Source organism: Mus musculus, chromosome 7 (genome assembly GCF_000001635.26).
Source record: "Mus musculus strain C57BL/6J chromosome 7, GRCm38.p6 C57BL/6J".
Classification (NCBI taxonomy): domain Eukaryota; kingdom Metazoa; phylum Chordata; class Mammalia; order Rodentia; family Muridae; genus Mus; species Mus musculus.
In genome coordinates, this window is record NC_000073.6 from 127,691,148 (window position 1) to 127,711,132 (window position 19,985).

Here is a 19,985-nt window from a genome sequence, read left to right on the forward strand (position 1 = left end):
GAAATGCGGGTAAAGAGACAGGAACCCTAGTAAGTTAGGTCAGGCATGGGGAGATTTGCCACCCTGACTCTGAGGAGATGGACCCAGAAACTGAGAAGAGGTAACCAAACATGTGGCACGCACCAGAATGGGATAAATAGGTTACATAAGCTGTGAGCAAGTCAGCAAACAAACAAGGCTAAGCTTATGGCCATAAGGCATTCACTCATACATAAGAAACCTCTGAGCTGTTATCAGTGAACTAGTGCCTGGGTAGGAAAACAAAACCAAACCAAACCACAGTCACAAATGGCATCCAATATAAAGGCTCCTAGAATCCAAGCTTACAACCCGAGAAAAAGTCCCGGGTGGATGGCAGGAAAAAAAAACGTTTCCCAAGAAATTCAGTTAGCCAGCTGGGCAGGAAGCTGAATCCCCATAAGAGAGAGCAAGGGGAGGGAGGCGGGCAGTCAGCAGGGAGCCGGAGCCTCAGGCACAATCCACAAGCAGAAAAACTTCCCAGAGCTGGGTGGGGCAGACAGGCTCAGCTCCCAGCTGCAACTGGCAGGTCTGAGGCTCAGTTCTCACAGAAGAGCAAACCCACCAAGGGCAGCGCTCGCCTCCGGAGCCATGTGCTGGCCTGGGGAGCCTGCCACCTCGAGGGCCCAACAACTTCTCAGAGTGGGGGAGGGGCCCGGCATCTCCTGAGCCGCAGCTCCCCGAAGCTCCTGGCTGATATCCACCGACCTGTGATGTCATCCACAAACACATGGAAGGCAAAAGTGCCTCTCCCTGGGAATGAAAGGGCAGGGGCTGGGCTAGTCACCGCATGGGAAGCAGAAACCAGACACAGACAGAGAGAGCACCCAGAAGAAATCAGAGCACAGCCAAACTTCTAATCAGGTAAAATATGTTTGAAATTATGTTTTAATGATAAAGAGGGGGAAGGACTGGGTGTGAAAAAATATAGGCAAGGTAGAATTTTATTTATTTATTTTTTTTTTAAATATTTATTTATTTATTACATGTAAGTACACTGTAGCTGTCTTCAGACACACCAGAAGAGGGCGTCAGATCTCGTTACAGATGGTTGTGAGCCACCATGTGGTTGCTGGGATTTGAACTCTGGACCTTCGGAAGAGCAGTCGGGTGCTCTTACCCACTGAGCCATCTCACCAGCCCCAAGGTAGAATTTTAAATTAATAAAGTTAAAAGGAATAAGAGAAGACAGATAAAAAAAAAAAAAAAAAAACCAAAGAGCTTTTGGACTCATATATAATGCCATTTTAAATGACTTAAAGGTAGAAACAAAAAAAGAAAGAGATACCTGACCTAATGAAATTGACACGTTGCAACTGTGGTTATTGTTATGCTAGTACTTCTTATCCTAATCTTAATAATCACAATGGTATTATTACCTTCTCAAAAAATGGGCTCTAGGGATTCAAGAAAAGGAGAAATTTGAAAACTGGACACAGGCTTTAGAAGGCAAATTAGATAAGATTATTAAGTAAAAATGAGGCAAATACAAAGATAGGAGTAACACAAGAAAAAGAGAAATATAAAAAGTGAAGACAGACCTGAGAAGAGAAATTAGAAAAAAATTATAAATAGAATTGAGGACGATACTAAGATAGTCACAGGAAATAAAACCAGAGTCTACAACACTGCCACATAATGAAGACCAGGAAAGGCAGCCAAAGGTTGTTAGAAAACCAACCTCCATTTATCATCCAGTTAGCGTGAGATACCAGCTAACAGACAGTGGCCACCCTCTGGAAGAATTTGGATGGGATCCCATGGATACGCTGGACTTGGAAAAAAAAAAAAAAAAACTGAGGAAACTGTCACCAATTATGGTGTGCACTCACCATTTGTGAAGCAGATATTAAATTCTTGGGCGATTCAAAATAAAATAATCCCCCAAGACTGGAAAGACAAGAGCAATCTTAGAACCTGGTCTGCAGTTACAGCAGTGTTCATGGTGGAGAGAAGAGGCTAGGGAGATGGAACAGAGAAATAGAGACAGAGGTATCTATCAATATCTCTCAAAATCAGCCTAGGTGACCATCATTTTGCTGAGGTACAGATGCAAGACATATATGACGAAGTCACCATGGCCTCCTGTCACATGGCAGCTTTAAATAGTGGGACAAGGCTGAGGAGCAGGGAAAGGAATGGAACCACTAACTCAGATTGTACAAGATCCAAAAGAAGCATTCGCTGACTGTTCACAGAGAGACTGCAGTGTAGACAGAAGGGCATCGCATCCGCAAGCCAGGAAAGCCCTGACCGAAGCGTCAGTCTTTGAAAATGCTAACTCTCAATCCAACAAGGTGATCAGGCCCCTCAAGGCAAGGTCAGCACCAGCGGATGCGCAGATTAAAGACACAGCTCATACTGGATCTCACTGGATTGTGTGACTTTAGTAGAAGTGATCTCTAAAGGGTTTAGGAAAAGCCAAACTAAACTATCAAATGTTTTAATTGTGGCAAGGAAGGTCATTTTAAAAGCGATTGTAAAAGCTATTGGAAGCATGGCAGTCCTTGAAACAACTTGTTTTCTTTTTTCTAGAGGTAAGATGCAAAAGGAAGGTCCAGCCTTCTGGAGTATGCAGAAGGTTTGACAAAGGCTGTCGTGGGGCTAAATGAATGTGATCATCCAGAGATAAATAAGGTAACCCCGTGTCAGGAAATGCCCCAAGAGGCCCCGATATCAAATTTAAGTCAGCCATCTCAGGTCAACCAAAGGGAGACTTATCTTCAAGACAGTTAGACAGACTATTCTGGTTAGGGTTGACAGTAACAACCCAGATGTCAAAGTCAGAGTAGCTTCAATAGACAGGCCAGCCGGGCGGTGGTGGCACATGCCTTTAATCCCAGCACTCGGGAGGCAGAGGCAGGCGGATTTCTGAGTTCCAGGTCAGCCTGGTCTACAAAGTGAGTTCCAGGACAGCCAGGGCTAGAGAGAAACCCTGTCTCAAAACAAAAACAAAAACAAAACAAAAAAAAAAAAAAAACCCAAAAAACAAACAAACAAAAACCCAAAAAAACCAAAAACCTCAGCAGAAACCAAAAACCAAGTATTTTTGGCAAACTACTATAAATGATAAAAGACTACAGTGAAAATTACTGCTAGATAGAATTGAGATTGAATCTTTAGACTTTGAGAAAGCTAACATTGAATACAAAAGGTTATTAGATATTTAAAGACCAGACCCACACCTATTCATGAACGGATTAAAACTACTATGGCTATTGGATCTAACTTGTACAATTCTGTTATGATCTGAAAGACAGCTGTACACAATTTGAGAGCTCAGAATGTCCAATGCTTTGGTCGTGGAAGACCAAGCCATTTCCTAAAAGACTAAAAGACTGTAAGCAAACAGTTTCTTTTTTTTTTTTTTTAAGATTTGTTTATTTTTCATGTATATGAATACACTGTAGCTGTACAGATGGTTGTGAGCCTTCATGTGGGTGTTGGGAATTGAATTTTTAGCACCTCTGCTTGCTCTGGTTGGCCCGCTCACTCAGTCCCTGTTTGCTCCGGCCCAAAGATTTATTTATTATTATACATAAGTACACTGTAGCTGACTTCGGATGAGCCAGAAGAGGTCGCCAGATCTCATTATGGGTGGTTGTGAGCCACCATGTGGTTGCTGGGATTTGAACTCAGGACCTTCAGAAGAACAATCAGTGCTTTTACCCACTGAGCCATCCCCCCAGCCCAAGCAAACGGTTTCTAAGAATAATATTTTCTACAATCCATGGAAAAGGTTTCCTGAGATGTGGAGAGGCATGGAGAGAGCAGACACAGGGCTTATGAATACAGATCAGCAAGAGATACTCAAGGCGGCTTCTTACTATCCAAATAGGTCCAACAGAAAACAACATGAACTATTCATTCCCTGCCAGCCAAGAAAAAAAACTGCCCGGAGAGCAACTGGAAAAAGTAAAGCATAGAGAACAGACAGTGTAGCTCGAAACTGACTCATTGTTTAAAGACAGAGCAACTCCAGTAGACAGAACAGAAGATGCTACGGACACCAAACGTTTGGATAGCTTTGGCCCCCACAGACCAGTGTTCCAATGCTTGGCCCCCAGGGAGTGGCACTATTAGGACGTGTGACCTTGTTGGAGGAAGCACATCACTGTGAGGTGGGCTTATAGTCTTCTAGTGGTCAAGTTCCCCAAGTGTGCAATCAGACCCTCCTCCTGGCTGCCTGCTGAAGACATTCTCCTTGCTGCCTTTTGGATCAAGATGTAGAAATCTCAGCTCCTCCAGCATCAAGCATCTGCCTGCAGGATTCCATGCTCCCTACAATGATGATAATGGACTGAACCTCTGAAACTGTAAACCAGCGCCAATTAAATGTTTTCCTTGATAAGAATTACATTGGGGGCTGAAGAGATGGCTCAGTGATTAAGAGCTCTGACTGCAGGCTGGGCGGTGGTGGCGCACGCCTTTAATCCCAGCACTTGGGAGGCAGAGGCAGGTGGATTTCTGAACTCAAGGCCAGCCTGGTCTACAGAGTGAGTTCCAGGACAGCCAGGGCTACACAGAGAAACCCTGTCTGGGAAAAAAAAAAAAAAAAAAAAAAAAAAAAAAGCACTGACGGCTCTTCCAGAGGTCCTGAGTTTAATTCCCAGCAACCACATGGTGGCTCAAAACCATCTGTAATGGCATCTGATACCCTCTTCTGGTATGTCTGAAGACAGTGACAGTGTACTCATATACATGAAATAAATAAATGAATATTAAAAAAAAAAGTTTTAGCCGGGTGGTGGTGGCGCATGCCTTTAATCCCAGCATTCAGGAGGCAGAGGCAGGTGGATTTCTGAGTTCGAGGACAGCCTGGTCTACAGAGTGAGTTCCAGGACAGCCAGGGCTACACAGAGAAACCCTGACTCGAAAAACAAAACAAAACAAAACAGAAAGTTATGTTGGTCATGTCCCTTCACAGCAATAAAACCCCAAGGCACCAAAATAAGACATTTTGACAAACTTTTACAGATTATCAGAGGACAAAACTAAAGGTATTTGTAAATAATATTAAAACTAAAGGAGGGGCTGGTGAGATGGCTCAGTGGGTAAGAGCACCCAACTGCTCTTCCGAAGGTCCGGAGTTCAAATCCCAGCAACCACATGATGGCTCACAACCATCCGTAATAAGATCTGACGCCCTCTTCTGGAGTGTTTGAAGACAGCTACAGTGTACTTACATATAATAAATAAATAAATAAATCTAAAAAAAAAAAAAACTAAAGGAATGGCAGACATAAGAACAGGTGCTACTACAATCTCAACAAAATCCTGGCTGCCAGACTTGGCCTCTTCAAAAGGTAGATATTCAATTTCAAGGAGTTGTGACTTTACACCAGACAAAGCTAAATATAAAATAACTTAAATATACAGGACCTGAAAGTCAAATAGAAAAATTACAGCTATATATGGTAGCTATAGCCATGAATGAATGAGGGAGAGACCTGCTGCAGCAGAAAGCACAGATTAACTAACACTCCTCCAACTTCAAGGACGAGCCGTAAAGTAGGAGAGATTCCTGCTATCAGAGAGTTACAGACTGTCCAAAGTGCCCATAAGCTAAACACAACAAAAGCTGGCTCTCAAAATTTATAGGGAGGAACACTGCTAATAAGAGTCATCATTGGTTTACTAAATGAGATGGCTACTAAGGAGTCAGCTTATAGAAGTAATCTCTTACTGATAAAAGAAAACTTAAACAAAGGATCATTGAGGGTTTTCTTCGAAATACAGAAATAAAGGATATATTCATAAAACAAAAGCGGGGCCTGAAATCTCCCATAGATAGATAACATACCCTGGGTTTTTACAAGGACTGATAAGTAGATCAGCATACATGTGTTATAACTTCAGACTATCAGAAAGGCAAAGTGTCATGCTGGAGAAGAGGTTCTGTCTTTGTTTCAACAGGAGAAGAAAAGCTATGGATTCCTTCAAAATGAATGAAAATCAGATTTGATCAGGGGAGACCCCCTGAAGATCCTGACTGCAGACATGAAAGAAATCAAGAATACCAACAAAACAGGTAACATGTATTGCTGATCCCTCTACATGGGAGTAGCTCTGAGACTGGCTGAGACATGAAAATGTCTCCAACCAAGGCTTCAGCTATGCACAGCCAATAAATCTTGTCGGCTACAAAATCCTCAGGACTTTCCATGCCATCCTTTCAAATGGCATAAAAATTGATATTAGTTTGATTATACAATCTAAACTAACTTATAAAAGACAGATGGCTTCCCTGCTAGTACAGAGAGCAGCGTATAAAATCATCTTTAGCTGATTGTGCACACCATACATTTTATACATATGTTAATGCAAAAGTGTATATTACCTGTGAAAGTTCATATGTTTACAGACACCAATGCAGTTGAAACAAACATGTCGGGGGCTGGAGAGATGGCTCAGTGGTTAAAAGCACTGACTGCTCTTCCAGAGGTCCTGAGTCCAATTCCCAGCAACCACATGGTGGCTTACTAACATCTGTAATGGCATTCGATGCCCTCTTCTGTTGTGTCTGAAGACAGCTACAGTGTGCACTCACATATATAAAATAAATCTTTATTTAAAAAAAAAAAAAAAAAAAAAAGCAAGCCGGGCAGTGGTGGCACACACCTTTAATCCCAGCACTCGGGAGTCAGAAGCAGACAGATTTCTGAGTTCGAGGCCAGCCTGGTCTACAAAGTGAGTTCCAGGACAGCCAGGATTATACAGAGAAACCCTGTCTTGAAAAAAAAAAAGCAAAAAACAAGAAGTGGGGTGGATGCTCTATCGTTGTTTGCTGGATGACAGATGTTAAAAGAGTTGTTAATGGTCTTGGTCAGGGAGGGAACAAGGTAAGGAGGTTAGTCAATGATTTCTTTCTTTTGCTTTCCTCCATCTAAGGGGAAATAGGGGGGGGGGGAACGGGTGAAAAGGAAAATTGGGGAGAAGGAATGAAAAGAAACAAACAGGGCGGGGACACAGGAATAATAAGGTAAAACGGTAGACTATTAAATCTGCTTTTAGGCCAAAGAACTTCAACAAGCCAAATAATTTTACATTGGTATGGGCTTTGTTCAGTGATACAAATTTAAGGTTATATTTTGCTACAATATACTTATATATGTGTATATATATATGTATATATACACATATATAAGTATATGTGTGTTATATATAGCATATATCATATTTATATATACATATAATATATTCATATGCATTATATAACTATAACACACATATACATATATGTTTCAACTTGTTGCAGGTATTATACCTATGTAATTCTTAAAAATGCAATATTAAATTCTAGTCCTTTTAAAAGCTGCTATTAGAAACTGTTTATGATAAATAAAAAAATGCAAGTTAGGTCAATCAAACTTATGGTCATGTTAGATACTAATTTAGTTAATAACAGAAATTAGGCTGGAGAGATGGCTCAGCAGTTAAAGAGCACTGACTGTTCTTCCAGAGCTCCTAAGTTCAATATTCAGCAAGCGCATGGTGGCTCACACCATCTGTAATGGGATCTGATTTCCTCTTCTGGTGTCATATAAATAAAATGTATTCATATAAATAAAATAAATAAATAGATCTTTTAAAAAAAAAGAAAGAAATATATTTCCTAGGTTCGACAGATAGTAAATAGATAGAATAAGCAATGTTTGCCTATTCAGATCTACTATAGATAGACAGTCTTTAAAAACTCTCAGGGAGCTACAGTAAATAGCACTTAAAGATGTTTTATTAATAAAAGGACGTTTCTTGACACAGACAGGTCAGCTCCAGGCAGCACCCCCATTCTACTTCATAGAAGATGATGAGCATCGAGAACCTCTGTACGGAGTTTGCTTCAAATGTGGCAAACAAGCCACTGGGCAAGAAACTGCCCTTGCTTCAGCCGCTGACAGTATGCTGTCCAAACTGGACCAACAGGATGCAGGCAAGTCAACTGCTGAGCTTCTCAGGGACAGGGTAGGCAAGTCCTTCATAGCTCCTGCTCCCCAGAGTGTCTGTCAGATATTCTGAACGAGGGCTGTGATGGTGCTCCAATGACTCAGGGAGATGTCACGTGACTGTGCAGGCAGCCAGCCGTCTGTCATGTCTATAGATTTGGAAACTGCTTCATCTGCACTGCCTGTACCTGTATACTCAGCTAGTTTCATTCCTTCTCGGGTCTCTGACAGGGCTGAAGACTAGATAGTTACAGTCTTAAGCTTAAATGGTTTAGGATTTGAGAAAATGTTTTACGGTCTAAGAAGCTATTCTTAGGTTTATAAATGCAAATTTTGATAGAAAATGATTTATGTACAGAGCTCTAACTCACTAAGACAGGAGAGATGGTAGAGTACTTTTTCCAAGGTTGCTAAATACAAATGGACTGGATGTTCTGAAAGTAATTCTTACATGATAGTTATCATGATTATTCTTATCATACATAGTTTACTGATGTTAGAGAAAGAGCCTTTCGTTGAACTAAAAGGGAGAGATGTAGAGAGAATTTCTTGTGTACTGTGTGGAAGAATTGCCTGTCAATAAAAAGCTGATGGCCTATTAGCAAGAGGCAGGAAAGAAGAGGTGAGAGTTCTGGTAAAGAGATAGGAACTCTGGGGAGTTAGTCAGGCCTGAGGAGACAGCCACCCAGGCTCTGAGGAGACAGATATATGAAACTGAGGGGAGGTAACCAACCATGTGGCACACAGAATAGAATAAACAGGTTATATGAGTTATGAGCTAGTCAGGGAACAGCCCCAAGCTCACGCTAGGCATTTATTCATACACAAAAAACTTCCAAGTTGTTACTCAGGAACTGGGCCAGGTAGAAAGACCGCAGTGACACCTCTCCATGCTCCCCACCTGCCTGTGGACTGGATGTAGCTCTCAACTACTTCTCCAGCATGTCTCCAGCCTGCCTGCCACCATGCTCCCCACCATAATGATAAAAGACTAACCCTCTGAAAAGGGAAACAAGACCATAGTTAAATGCTTTCTCTTTTGCAGGAGTTGCCCTGGTCCCAGTGTCTCTTCACAACAGTGAACAGTGTCTAAACAGGTTTCAAATTTTGATTGGTTGGATGAAGCATCTATCAAAAGATGGCTTATTGAAAGAGTTGGAGATGCCTGATACCCCTTGGCTTAGTGCTGCTGAAGGGATTTTAAGGCTCAGGGAATTGCAGTGCTCGAGTGGGTACGCTGTGTAAAACCTCCACAACGTGAAGGCCCAGAAGACACGCCCTTCACAAATCCTGTAAGACACAAAATGGTGCACCAGCACATTTGAAGAGTTTTGCCCTTTTCCTTGTGCCAGACCTAAGGGCTGGAGATGCTGCTGCTCAGTGGATGAATTAAATGCAATGGGTTTAACTGGGGCACAGAGTAGCAGGGCCAGGTGGCAGCACTGAATTAACTAAGGCAAGGTGATCATAGTTATTCCAATGAGCAGCACAACAACAAAGCAATGATCGTAATAGCCTGCCATGATGGTCAGCACAGGCAAAGTGAATTTTAGGGTGGCATGACTGGTATGGACTTAGGTACTGGGTAACCAACCATGGTGTTTCCAGGCATGAAACAGGAAGCCTACTATGTAAGAGGAAAATTTCTCAAACAAATAAAAGGCTTACATTAAGTCATGATCAAGAGAGAATCTCAACCTGTGAACCAATTTCTAGAGTTGAGCCAGTTTGCAGACCCAGATCTCCTTGAATGAGGGAGTGGCCAAGTTCCACTGATTAAGGACCTTGATAAGACACCTAAAAGTTTTACTGTTAGTCTTTCTCCTGTCCTTCCCCAGAGGGACCTACGGGCTTTTAGAAGGGAAATTGTACACGAGGGGAAGGAAACTATCAGACTTCCTGAGGTCTACTGAATGCTGTTCTGAACTGACCCTGGTTCTGGGAAACCCCTAGAGACATGGTGGCCCATCAGTTAAAGTCAGAGCTTATGATAGGAGCCAGGTGATTAATGGAGTTTAGGCTAAAGTCTGACTCATAGTAGGCTCAGGGAGAGCCTGAATTTCTCCTGTGGTTATTTCCCAAGTCCCAGAATGTATAATCGGGATAGATATACTTAGAAGTTGGCAGAGTTCTCACACTGGTTCCCTGGTCTGTGGTGTGAGGGCTATTATGGCTGGAAAGGCTAAATGGAAGTCTTTAGAGTTGCCTCTCTACCATGGAAAATAGTGAATCCAGGAACAAGTGTCACCGTCAAGGACTTGGGAGACAAAGCGGGGAGAGGGGCTCCCAGGTCTCCCTTTAGCCCTCCTACCTGGCCTGTACAGAATATTTTGGTAAGAACCTGTTTGCACAGATATTTGTGTTTTCTTCACTAAGTTTCTTTATCATACAGTGTATCATCAATTGAGATAATATCAATGGTTCTCACATTTAAGTTATGAGGTATTAAAGTAACTTTCCTCAAAGGACATTGCCACCTATTCTAAAATGTATAATGAATTTGTGGTTGTACATGTTCAAGTTATAAATTATGACCTGGTTACTGTCTTCATTTGGAAATTAAGCATGACATAAGGAGAGATGATTGTGTCGCAAGCTGATAAATGGTGGACCTGTGGCTGTTCTTGGTTGGCGATTTGAAATCTATGAATTAGCTAAAAACCCAAGTGGCTGGATACACCTCCAAGGGATTTTTGCTGGTTAGATCATCTGAGGTGGGAAGACCCATCCTAAATCTGGGCCATGCCTCCTGGCGGCAGCCTATATAAAGGACAGAGAAGGTTTTTGTTTTTTGGTTTTTTTTTTGCTTTCTTGCTCTCACTGGCCCTGGCAAGTCCATCCCCTCACTGGCATTACAGTCTACTTCTTTGGGATTCCGAAGTATATTGAAGACCACCTGAGACATCCCAGCCTCATGTACTGAACAACTAGTGGATTCTAGAACTTTCCACTGGGAGACAGCCATTGCTGGACTAACTGGACAACATCTCAGAAGTCATTCTACTAAATTACCTTTACATATATTCAGTCAGCTGTGCTCCTTTAGAGAACCCTGACTAACAGAGCTACACAATGACAGGATAGAGACTTAGACATGCTGGCTCAGGAACCCCATTCTTAGGGAATGGAGGAAGGGCTGGGGACACAATGGGGCACAAGAAATGGAAAGGATAAGGAGATAAGAAAATGAAACTAAGGTCCATGTGACATCTCAGGGGCTCTGTCACCATTCAGCCATTTGAGTCCAGAGGCTCAGATCAGAATCTGGAGGAAGGGGATTCACTTAAGAACGGGTGTAAGGCAGGAGAGTATCGTTTCCTTAAAGAAAAAACTAGCACAGAGCAATACCCTCTCCAGTGACATGGACCAGGGTAGAGTGGGGAAGAAGGGAGCAGAAAGGGAAGAATCCCAGAAAGCATGCACGTGGAGACGGAAGGGAGGGCACAGCATGTGTGCGTCAGGGATGTGACCAGAGGATGAGTGGCTCCTAGATCAAAGCAGGGCTGGAGGTGATGGACACGGGGGGGGGGGGGGGGGGGGGGAGTAGGAACCAGCCCCCTGGGGACAATAGCCAAGGCCTGTGGCCAGGACAGGAACAGCCATGGCAAGAAGGAGCTTTAGTCCTTTAATGCTACTCAGAAATGGCTACCTGCTGTGGGCCAAACCCTGCCCCGCCTCCCTGATGGGCAGGTCTCTGGTGCCTGCCCATCACCTTCTCTGTAATATGGGATGATAAGAAGAACTGTCATTTACTGAGCTCCTACCGTGCATCAATCAAGGGCTCTCTCTACATGTAATTCCTCATTTCATTCTTAAAAAATGGCTCACATTACTATCATCCCATTTTACAGATGACAAAACAAGGCAAATGAAAACAAAGAGGCACATCACATTGAGAATGACTGCAGGAGCTGGAGAGAAGGCCCCCAGTGTCCACGTGGTGGCTCACAACTGTTTGTAACTTCAGGTCCAGGATGTGTGGCACCTCTAGCTTTTGAGGTGCACATATTCATGTGTGTGTGTGCGCACACACACACACACACACACACACACACACACACGACCCCTATGCTCATGGGTTAAGAGCACCCGTTGCTCTTCCAGAGGACCCAAGTTCCATTCCCAGCTAAAACCGTTAACTCTAGTTTCAGGGGCAATGTTGCCTTCTTCTGGCCTCCTCTGGCACTGCGCACACATAGTGACAGGCATACTTGCAGGCAAAACTCCCATACACATAAAATAAAAATAAAAAAAGAAACTGAACATAGACAGTGACATTCAAACCCAGAACTTGAACTGGTAAGCCACACAAGTCCCTTCACAGTTTACAGAGCACCTACATCACTTCCCAGTGTCGCTGAGCAGTACGAGAATACGGCAGGTTACCACATGTGGCCTACTGACCACTGACCCTTCTGAGGTGTCCACACCCGAAGCCCCAGAACAAGAATACGTTGCTTCACCCGACAATGGGGTTTTCAGACAAACTGAATTCAAAGATGGGTGGGGGTGGGGTGATCCTGTATACTTATCAAGCCAGTAAGATCACATGGGGCCACATGAGCAGCAGGAAGACCAGGTAAAGAGACTGAATGATGGAAGCAGAAGGACAAAAAGGCTAGAAGTCACAGCGGGGTTGAGGAGCGGCCAAGCCACAGCTTGAATCCATTCCCAAACCCAGGTAGCTTCTAGAAGCTGGAAACACCAAGAAAATGGATTTTCCCTGACAGCCTCCTGCAGGAGCCAGCCCTGCAGACACCTTGACTCTAGCCCAGTGACACTGATTTTGGACTTCTGACCTTCGGAATGATAATACTGCAAATCTGGGTCACACTAAGCCACTCACTTCTGCTTCACAGCAAAACGAACACATGCAGTCAGACTTCCTAGTCAGCCCTGGCTCCACTGTTACTTCCAGAGACGCTTGGACGGTTTAAGTGAGGCCTCCCTAAACCATCTCTCCTTTGGTTAAAAATTAAAACAGGGCTAACTCACCTGACCCTGCTTCTCTGACAAGTACAGATTGAGTGCTTGTATGGATGAAGTTTCTCACTAGGCACTGGCCAGGGGTGGGAGACGGATCGGGGACACGTAAGGGTGGAGTGGGGAGTGAGGCCTAGCTGTTACCCCATTGGTCAAGTGAACTACCTAAGAGTCAGAGAGTAGAAATGACCAGCCTAGAGCCACACATATAGTGACAGAGGAACTCAATAATCCTCCTGTGTACTGGGATTACAGCCCTGTTTATTTACCCAGTTATTCATGAAGCATTTGCTAAGCTGTGTCCCCAGCGTTGAGCTAGGAACAGCTGGGAACCTAGTTTTATCCTTGAGAGGCCTGAAGCCTAAAAGACAGAAATACAGACTCAAAGTCTGTAAATATTGAGAAAACAGCCTGATAAATATTGAGATGAAGGGAAGGAAGCTTAAAGGTCTGTAGAAACTCAAAGGTGTTGATGCTGATGGGAGTCTAGCATCAGGGGAAGACATCTAGGAGGAGATGATAATTACACAAGAGCCAGAAGTGTGGGCCTATGGCTCCACATGGAAGGGATGGCTCAGCTGGAGACAATGCTGCACCTTCCTGAGGGGGGGAGCGGTCTGGGGGCTTCCTCTGGGCCTGGGTTCCTGTGAGTGAACTGGGGACTGCAATCTGCTGGGCCCTGGGCAGGGTAAAGGTCGCTGAAGGGCAAGGTGGGGGTGCAAGGGAGGCGAGGTCCTGGCTCAAGCCCTCACCCCACATGTAATCATGGCGTGACTACAGGCCATCTCAGAGCCTCGTGACCCCATCTGAGGAACAGAGCATGAGCCAAAACTGTCTCCAAAGACCCTCCCCAGCCTCGACAGGGAAATGACATGACACAAAATTACAAAAGGGTCTTTATTTATAAAAAGCCAAAGGGGCCCCTGGAGCAACAGGACAGGAGGCAGGCGGCTTCTCAGGGGTCAGGGGCATTTGGACAGATGCGCTTGAGTGGGGGGGCGCCCTCCGAGTCCTCTGTGTCACCCTGGGCTGCCTCAGGGACAGATGGCACTGGCTCAAAGACAGGGTAAGCTTCGGGGGCCTGAAGAGGAAGGGCGGACAGGTGTGAGCTCCACTCTAACCCGAGAGTACAGCCTCCTAGCCTCTGCCTTTTCCACTCTGCTCCCGTGGGAACCCAGAGTCTGGCCCAGGACCGGGTAACCAGAATGTAGGGTAAGGCACCAAAAACAATAGCAACAGTGTTTGGGGGAAAGAACTTGATTTTTCTGAAAAGCAAATCAAGGTAGTTCTTCTAGGGGAAGGCACTGTCGTAGGCTAAGTTTACAGCTCAGGACGTGTGTCTGTGCAACGCAGGGGACCCAGGCTCTTGCGCACGCTTAGGAAGTGACGTTCCACCAAGCTGCATTCTGAGCCTAGATTTATTTATTTATTTTTTAAGTCCTTAGAGGAGCACCAAGATCATTCCAGGCTCTCGCTGCTCTTCTACCAGCCATGATGCAGCCCTCAGGGTGCTGTCTGTAATACTCTTCACCCAAGAATCCAACCTCCAGCTAAGCCTAGCACCAAGTCTCCCTGCTTCCCCAAAGCCTCCAGTCCCCACAAGGCCAGAGTGCAGACTCTGGCCTCTCTCACCTCAGCTTCTAGCAATTCTGGAACAGGCTCCTCCTTGGTCAGCTTTGGGGGTTCATCAGTACCGCCTGCAGGTGTCCCCCCTGGATCTGTAATACCAAGCAAAGAGAGACTTCCTAAGCAGCTACTCTGTGGTGGGAGAATGGATCAGGGACAAAAGAAGCAGGCAGGCACTGGTCACATATGGCAGCAGCAGAGGGGGATCCCTAGTTGCCAAGGAAGGCAGACTCAGTCAGGTTGGATCTCGTTAGTGGGGAGTGAGCCAGGAGACAACAGAGGTAGAGCAGAACTTAGGCAGACAGAAATAGATGCTTAGCAACCACGGATCCTAAATCATCTGCAGAATGGAAATAGTGTCAGTCAGACCACGAGAGGCTGCTGTGTGTGGGGGTCAAGGGTGGAGCTGCTCAGTAAGTGCCAGGTAGCAAGTTCATTCATTCACTTACTCATTCATTTCTTACATTTCTGTGGTAGTAGAGATGGGGCTCAGGGCCTTAGGCATGTCAGATAAGCACCTACCACTGGACGCTTCCCCTGCCCTATCCGTTTATATTAGCAAAAGTATTTGGAACAATCTCGGTATGGCCCAGGGGCCATGTCATGGTGTTCTTGACAGGGGAACAATTTTGGCGGCAACAGTTTGTCAAGGCCTCAGTGTGAAGTGAAGGAACCAGAGGCTGCGGGGAGCCGAAGAAGGATGTGAGGCAGGAAAATAGCCGTCTCGAACGTGTGCTTTAGGAGAGCTGCTCTGCAGCCACCGGGGACAGGCGTGGAGGCCAGAGCAGGTACAAGGGAGAAACGAGAAGGCAGAGCCAAAGGCACAGGAGTCAGGCACGCCTGGGAAGTGGTACTGACCAGACAAGGGGTGGACTATTTGAAGACAGAGGAGCTGAAGAAGGCTCAGGCCCAAGGTGTTGCTCACTGGCTCTTAAGTCTGGGCATCTTTCTCTGGATGTTGGTCTCCTCGTGTACAGAGAGGACTCATGATAGAATCATTGGTCCCAAAAGATGACAGTGAAGATTAAATGCGAAAACAAACAACAGAACTTCGGAGTGCTCAGAGGAACGACTCACAGACAAGCGGTTCTGTTAGCTGTTAATCTACTGCTATTAATCCCTATGATTATTGGAATTATTTATTCCCTGAACATCTATTACGCATCCCACATGATCAAGATCGGTATGGCTGACAGGAGATGATAACAGAAAAAGACAATAAGCAAGCAAAGAAATAAATCTGCAAAAAAAAAAAAAAAAAGTCAGCTGGTGATATGCTCCCTACAGATCTAAGAAGCCGGAGGATTGAGGCACAGCTGGAGGTGATCTCTGCCAGGGTCAGGGAAGATTCCCTGAGGGAGGCGGGACCGGGTGAGAGGACATAATATAAGAAACAAGGACAGGATGGTGGGTTCAACTTTGATGAGAGGGCTCCTGAGAGCCACAGGGCCCTACCTCTCTCCTGACCCAATTGTGGGGGCTGAGTATCTTCAGTAATCACTTCTGGGGGTCCAGTTGGTGATCCAGGGCGGCTGGGCTGGGGCGTCCCCCCAGGGCTGGGCTCAGCACCCTTTTGCAATGAACCTTCAGAATGGAAACTCTGGTTGCTGTTCTCATCTGATGAAGCAAAAGCCGCGCGTTAATTAGCCAGAGATCCCCAGGGGATTCCTTCAGTCCCCCCCACCCAACTCCATTCCAGAATCTCTACATACCATTGAGATCCAGTAGGATGAGGGGGCCTCCCCCTCTGGGACTGGTGCCCCTACCACGTCTCTCCCGGCCACGGGATCTCTCTGCCCCGCCTCCTGCCCGCCGCCTCTCCTGGGGGTTAGAGAGGTAAGATCAGAGCTAGTTGTCTAGGGAGCTCTTACAAAGCCCTTCAATACGAATAAGGAAACCTAGGCTCAGAGAAGCGAAAGGTGCTGCATCAGGTTGTGTAGATTGAGTTAGGCCTTGAACTTGGAGAAAGTGTGTGTGTGTGTGTGTGTGTGTGTGTGTGTGTGTGTGTAAGTGCGCTCGCGCCCCCTAATAATCGTTACCATCTGCCTGGGCTCCACACTGGAGTCTCCAAGCCGACTGAAGGTGGAGGCCAAGGCTGGGAGGGAAATTGCTTGAGGCTGCACAGATGCAAGGCCTGTTGGGGGTTGGGGCTTGCTCACCTCCTCCTGGGGATCCACCACAGGCACCCACTTGAAGATTCGAAGGGAAGTGTCTCCCACAGTCACCCAGCGCTTCTCCCTGTGGGAGGTCAGGAGACTGGATCAGGGAGGCCCAAGGATGAGCCCCACAGACTGGAGGTCAGGGAGGTGTGCTAGGGTAGGGACAGCTTCGCTAACACTGGCACAGAAGCAGAAAGAGCCCTCAAACCCCAGGGCAAAGCAGAAACGGATATAACTTGGAGCTGCGGTTTTGCAGACACCTGGGGCACTCAGCAGGGCGCCACCAAGGCCTGGCCAGGGACTCTGGCAATGAAGACCCGGGGCCAAGCTTGCTAGAGTGTCAAAAGCTTCAGGGGGCGGGGCATAGATGAGGGCTCCCGCTCAGGGAAAGCACCACTCCGGACCACGCTTTGTAGACCTCTGGGAATTGCCGGGGAAAGGGGGCGCCCTGTCGATTCAGAGCACAGCTGGTGGGCGGGGGCAGCGGGCCAGGAAAGGGCGGACGCGTTTGGAGGAGGTGGCTTGGCTGTATCCCTGGCCCGGGGGCAGCGCTCACCATCTCCGGACCTTCTCGATGGTCGCCATCACCTTCTTGATGTCATCTTTGGCCCGGCTCCGGGTCTCGGCCCGCACGGTCCGGCCGGCCATGCTGGCGGGGCTGGGGCCGGGACAGAGCCCGTGGCGGGGCGGCCTGTGGTCCGGCGATCTCAGGCTGAGCGCCAGGCCCCAGCGCCGCTCTTTCGGCCTGCCGTCCCTCCGGGAGTTGGCCGCGCCCTCCCTCGCTCCCCAACGCCTCCGCGCGTCCCCGCCTGGCTTCCTAAGACCGCGCCCCGCCCCGGCCCGTCCCCGGAGCGGCCCGGGCGGCGCGGGCTGCTAGAGCCCCGGCCTGGAAGCCCGGCCAGCCCCGCCCCGGCCCGGGCCCGCCCCTCGGGGCGCACGGACGCACAGCGCCCTCTGCCAGCCACGGAGAGGGAGAGCTGGGGGGCAGCTGTGCGGCTGGACGCGCGCGGCCCGAGCGAGGCGGTGCGTTCCGGCCACGTGGGCTCAGGGGTGCGCGAGAGGGACTGTCCTGGTGTGCGTCCGCGGCGGGTGGGCGTCCCTGAAATGCTCTGTGCGCGCGTCTGCCCTCTCCAGGCTGTTTGATTCTACGCTGCCCAACTTAATTTGTTCATTCATTCATTGAACAGTCCCATGAACAGTGCCAAGTACGCGCCAGACGCTGCGAGTGGAGAGCGGGCCTCCTCAGCCAGAATGGCGGGAATGAGAAAGACCATGTAGATGGGGTAGCAGAGCAACTTGGCATTCCTTGAATCAGGTTGTGTAATTGGTAGAGATACTTTGGAAAACTGATAGTCTTCCAGTGAAAAACTTATACCAACCCCGTTTTCCAACACTTTCCACTCCCAAGCTATCAACACTCAACAGAAGAAATGTGTGCTTGCCTAGTTTTTTGTCAGCCTGACATAAACTAGGTCAGCTGGGATGAGGGAACCTTGGTGGAGAAAGGGCCTCAATCAAGATGCCCTATGGGTAAGTCTGTGGGGCCATTTTCTTGATGGTAGTTGATGTGGCAGAGCCCACACCACTGAGGGCAGTGCCACCTCTGAACACTCTAAGAAAGCAGGCTGGACAAGCTTTGGGGAGTAAGTCAGCAAGCAGTATTCCTCCAAGGTCTCTGTTTCAGTCCCTGCCTCCAGGTTCCTGCTTTAAGTTCCTTCCCTGACTTCATAACGGACTATCACTGCAAGCTGAACTACATTCTTCCCTCCACGAGGTGCTTTTGGTCATGGTGTTTATTACATCACTAGAAACCTCACTAGGACAAAATGTGGTGTCTGTATGAACACCAAGATATGAATACTGGAAAGTTTGGGACTCTTTTCACAGTAGCAACAACCTGGAAACAACACAAAGAATGGAATGGAAGGGGCTGGCGAGATGGCTTAGTGGGTAAGAGCACTGACTGCTCTTCCAAAGGTCCTGAGTTCAAATCCCAGCAACCACATGGTGGCTCACAATCACCCATAATGAGATCTGACGGCCTCTTTTGTTGTGTCTGAAGACAGCTATAACAATAAATCTTTATAAAAAAAAAAAAAGAATGGAATGGAAAAGCAATTACAACCTATTTCTACCATGGACACGGACAGAACAGCCAGAATCACCAGAGTCCAGCTATGTGCAACAGTGAAGAGAGATCTTGGATGAAAGAAGTCAGATGTGACAGCATGCATTAGAATAATAATTAGAATAATTAGAATTATATACATACATACCTACATATAATTCTATATATAACAGAAAACAAATACATTTTGGGGGGGGGGTCTGGACAGTGATCACTATTGGGACTACCAAGCAAAAGAAGGGGTTTCTGGGACCCGCTTGTCACACTGGTCTTAAGTCTGTCAAGATGTACATTTAATACTTGTGTAATATTTCTTGTGTCTATTATAGTTCAGCTAAAGGTTTACTTAAAATGGATGCTGTCAAGATGTCTCAGTGAATAAGGCATTTGCCACAAAGCCTGATGACCCAAGCTCAAAAATTGGGAGCCCATGTGATAGAAGAGGGAACCCACTCCTGACAGCTCTCAGACCTCCACACCTCTTACACATCATACACAGGCAAAATAAATGAGAGACGTTTTGGTTTTTCCTTTAAAAGAAAAAAGGCCAGATGTGGTGGCTCACACTTTAATCCCAGCACCCAGGAGGCAGAGGCAGACAGATCTCTACATGTTTGAGGTCAGCCTGGTCCAATAATGAGATACATAGTAAGACCCAATCTCAAGAAGAAAGAAAGAAAGCGGGGGCTGGAGACGACGACGTGGCTTCCTGGTTAAAAGCTCTTACTGCTTTCCCAGAGAATAGTAGTTTGGTTCCCAGCACCCATGTCGCACTGCCTGTAAATCCCCTCCAGGGGAGTCCATGCCTTCTTGTCTCCTCCAGCACCCACTCAGACGCACACATGGCCCCGACACACACTCAAATGAAAGGGAAGAAGATGAGAGTGTCTCGCATGATTTTTATTTGAAGCTGCGCTGTCACTAGATAGGACGAGTCTGCTGTGCTATGTGTGTGAGGGGTGTCTGTGACGTTTTGGTGTGACCATGTCCACCATGACTGGCAGCGTTTCCAAACGGTAAGAAGTAAAATCTCTGCTTGTCACACCTGCGTGACCGTGGGCAAGTCATTTGTCTCATTGCCTCCTCTATTATGGAATGAGTTAATGTGTATATACAAGCATTCAG

General features: G+C 46.6%; 1 protein-coding gene, 1 long non-coding RNA gene and 1 other non-coding gene across 6 annotated transcripts in view; 2 read left to right on the forward strand and 1 right to left on the reverse strand.

The window, feature by feature from the left end:
- Window positions 1-17,619, reverse strand: part of Bcl7c (B cell CLL/lymphoma 7C) — a 47,313-nt gene extending 29,694 nt beyond the window's left edge. The window contains exons 1-6 of one of the 2 annotated variants that reach the window (NM_009746.2): window positions 17,289-17,619; window positions 16,733-16,811; window positions 16,286-16,394; window positions 16,029-16,190; window positions 14,580-14,665; window positions 13,831-14,028 (exon numbers count right to left, since the gene is read on the reverse strand). In NM_009746.2, coding sequence (NP_033876.1) covers window positions 13,903-14,028; window positions 14,580-14,665; window positions 16,029-16,190; window positions 16,286-16,394; window positions 16,733-16,811; window positions 17,289-17,380 — 654 coding nt within the window. In that variant the 5' untranslated portion in view covers window positions 17,381-17,619 and the 3' untranslated portion in view covers window positions 13,831-13,902. Of the gene's footprint in view, window positions 1-13,830; window positions 14,029-14,579; window positions 14,666-16,028; window positions 16,191-16,285; window positions 16,395-16,732; window positions 16,812-17,288 lie in introns of those variants that run through there. The other variant, NM_001347652.1, reaches the window with a different exon arrangement.
- On the forward strand, window positions 439-11,908 carry Gm39090. 3 transcript variants are annotated; one of them, XR_869954.3, is made up of 4 exons: window positions 439-882; window positions 2,554-2,655; window positions 5,935-6,049; window positions 7,783-11,908. It is a non-coding gene; the product is annotated as a predicted gene, 39090 (long non-coding RNA). The 3 variants fall into 3 exon arrangements; XR_869956.3 differs by lacking the exon at window positions 2,554-2,655; XR_869952.3 differs by lacking the exons at window positions 439-882; window positions 2,554-2,655 and having other exon boundaries at window positions 5,223-6,049.
- Mir762 (microRNA 762) lies at window positions 17,340-17,415 on the forward strand. The gene has a single exon (NR_030428.1). It is a non-coding gene; the product is annotated as a microRNA 762 (primary transcript).
- Window positions 17,620-19,985: the final 2,366 nt, after the last annotated feature.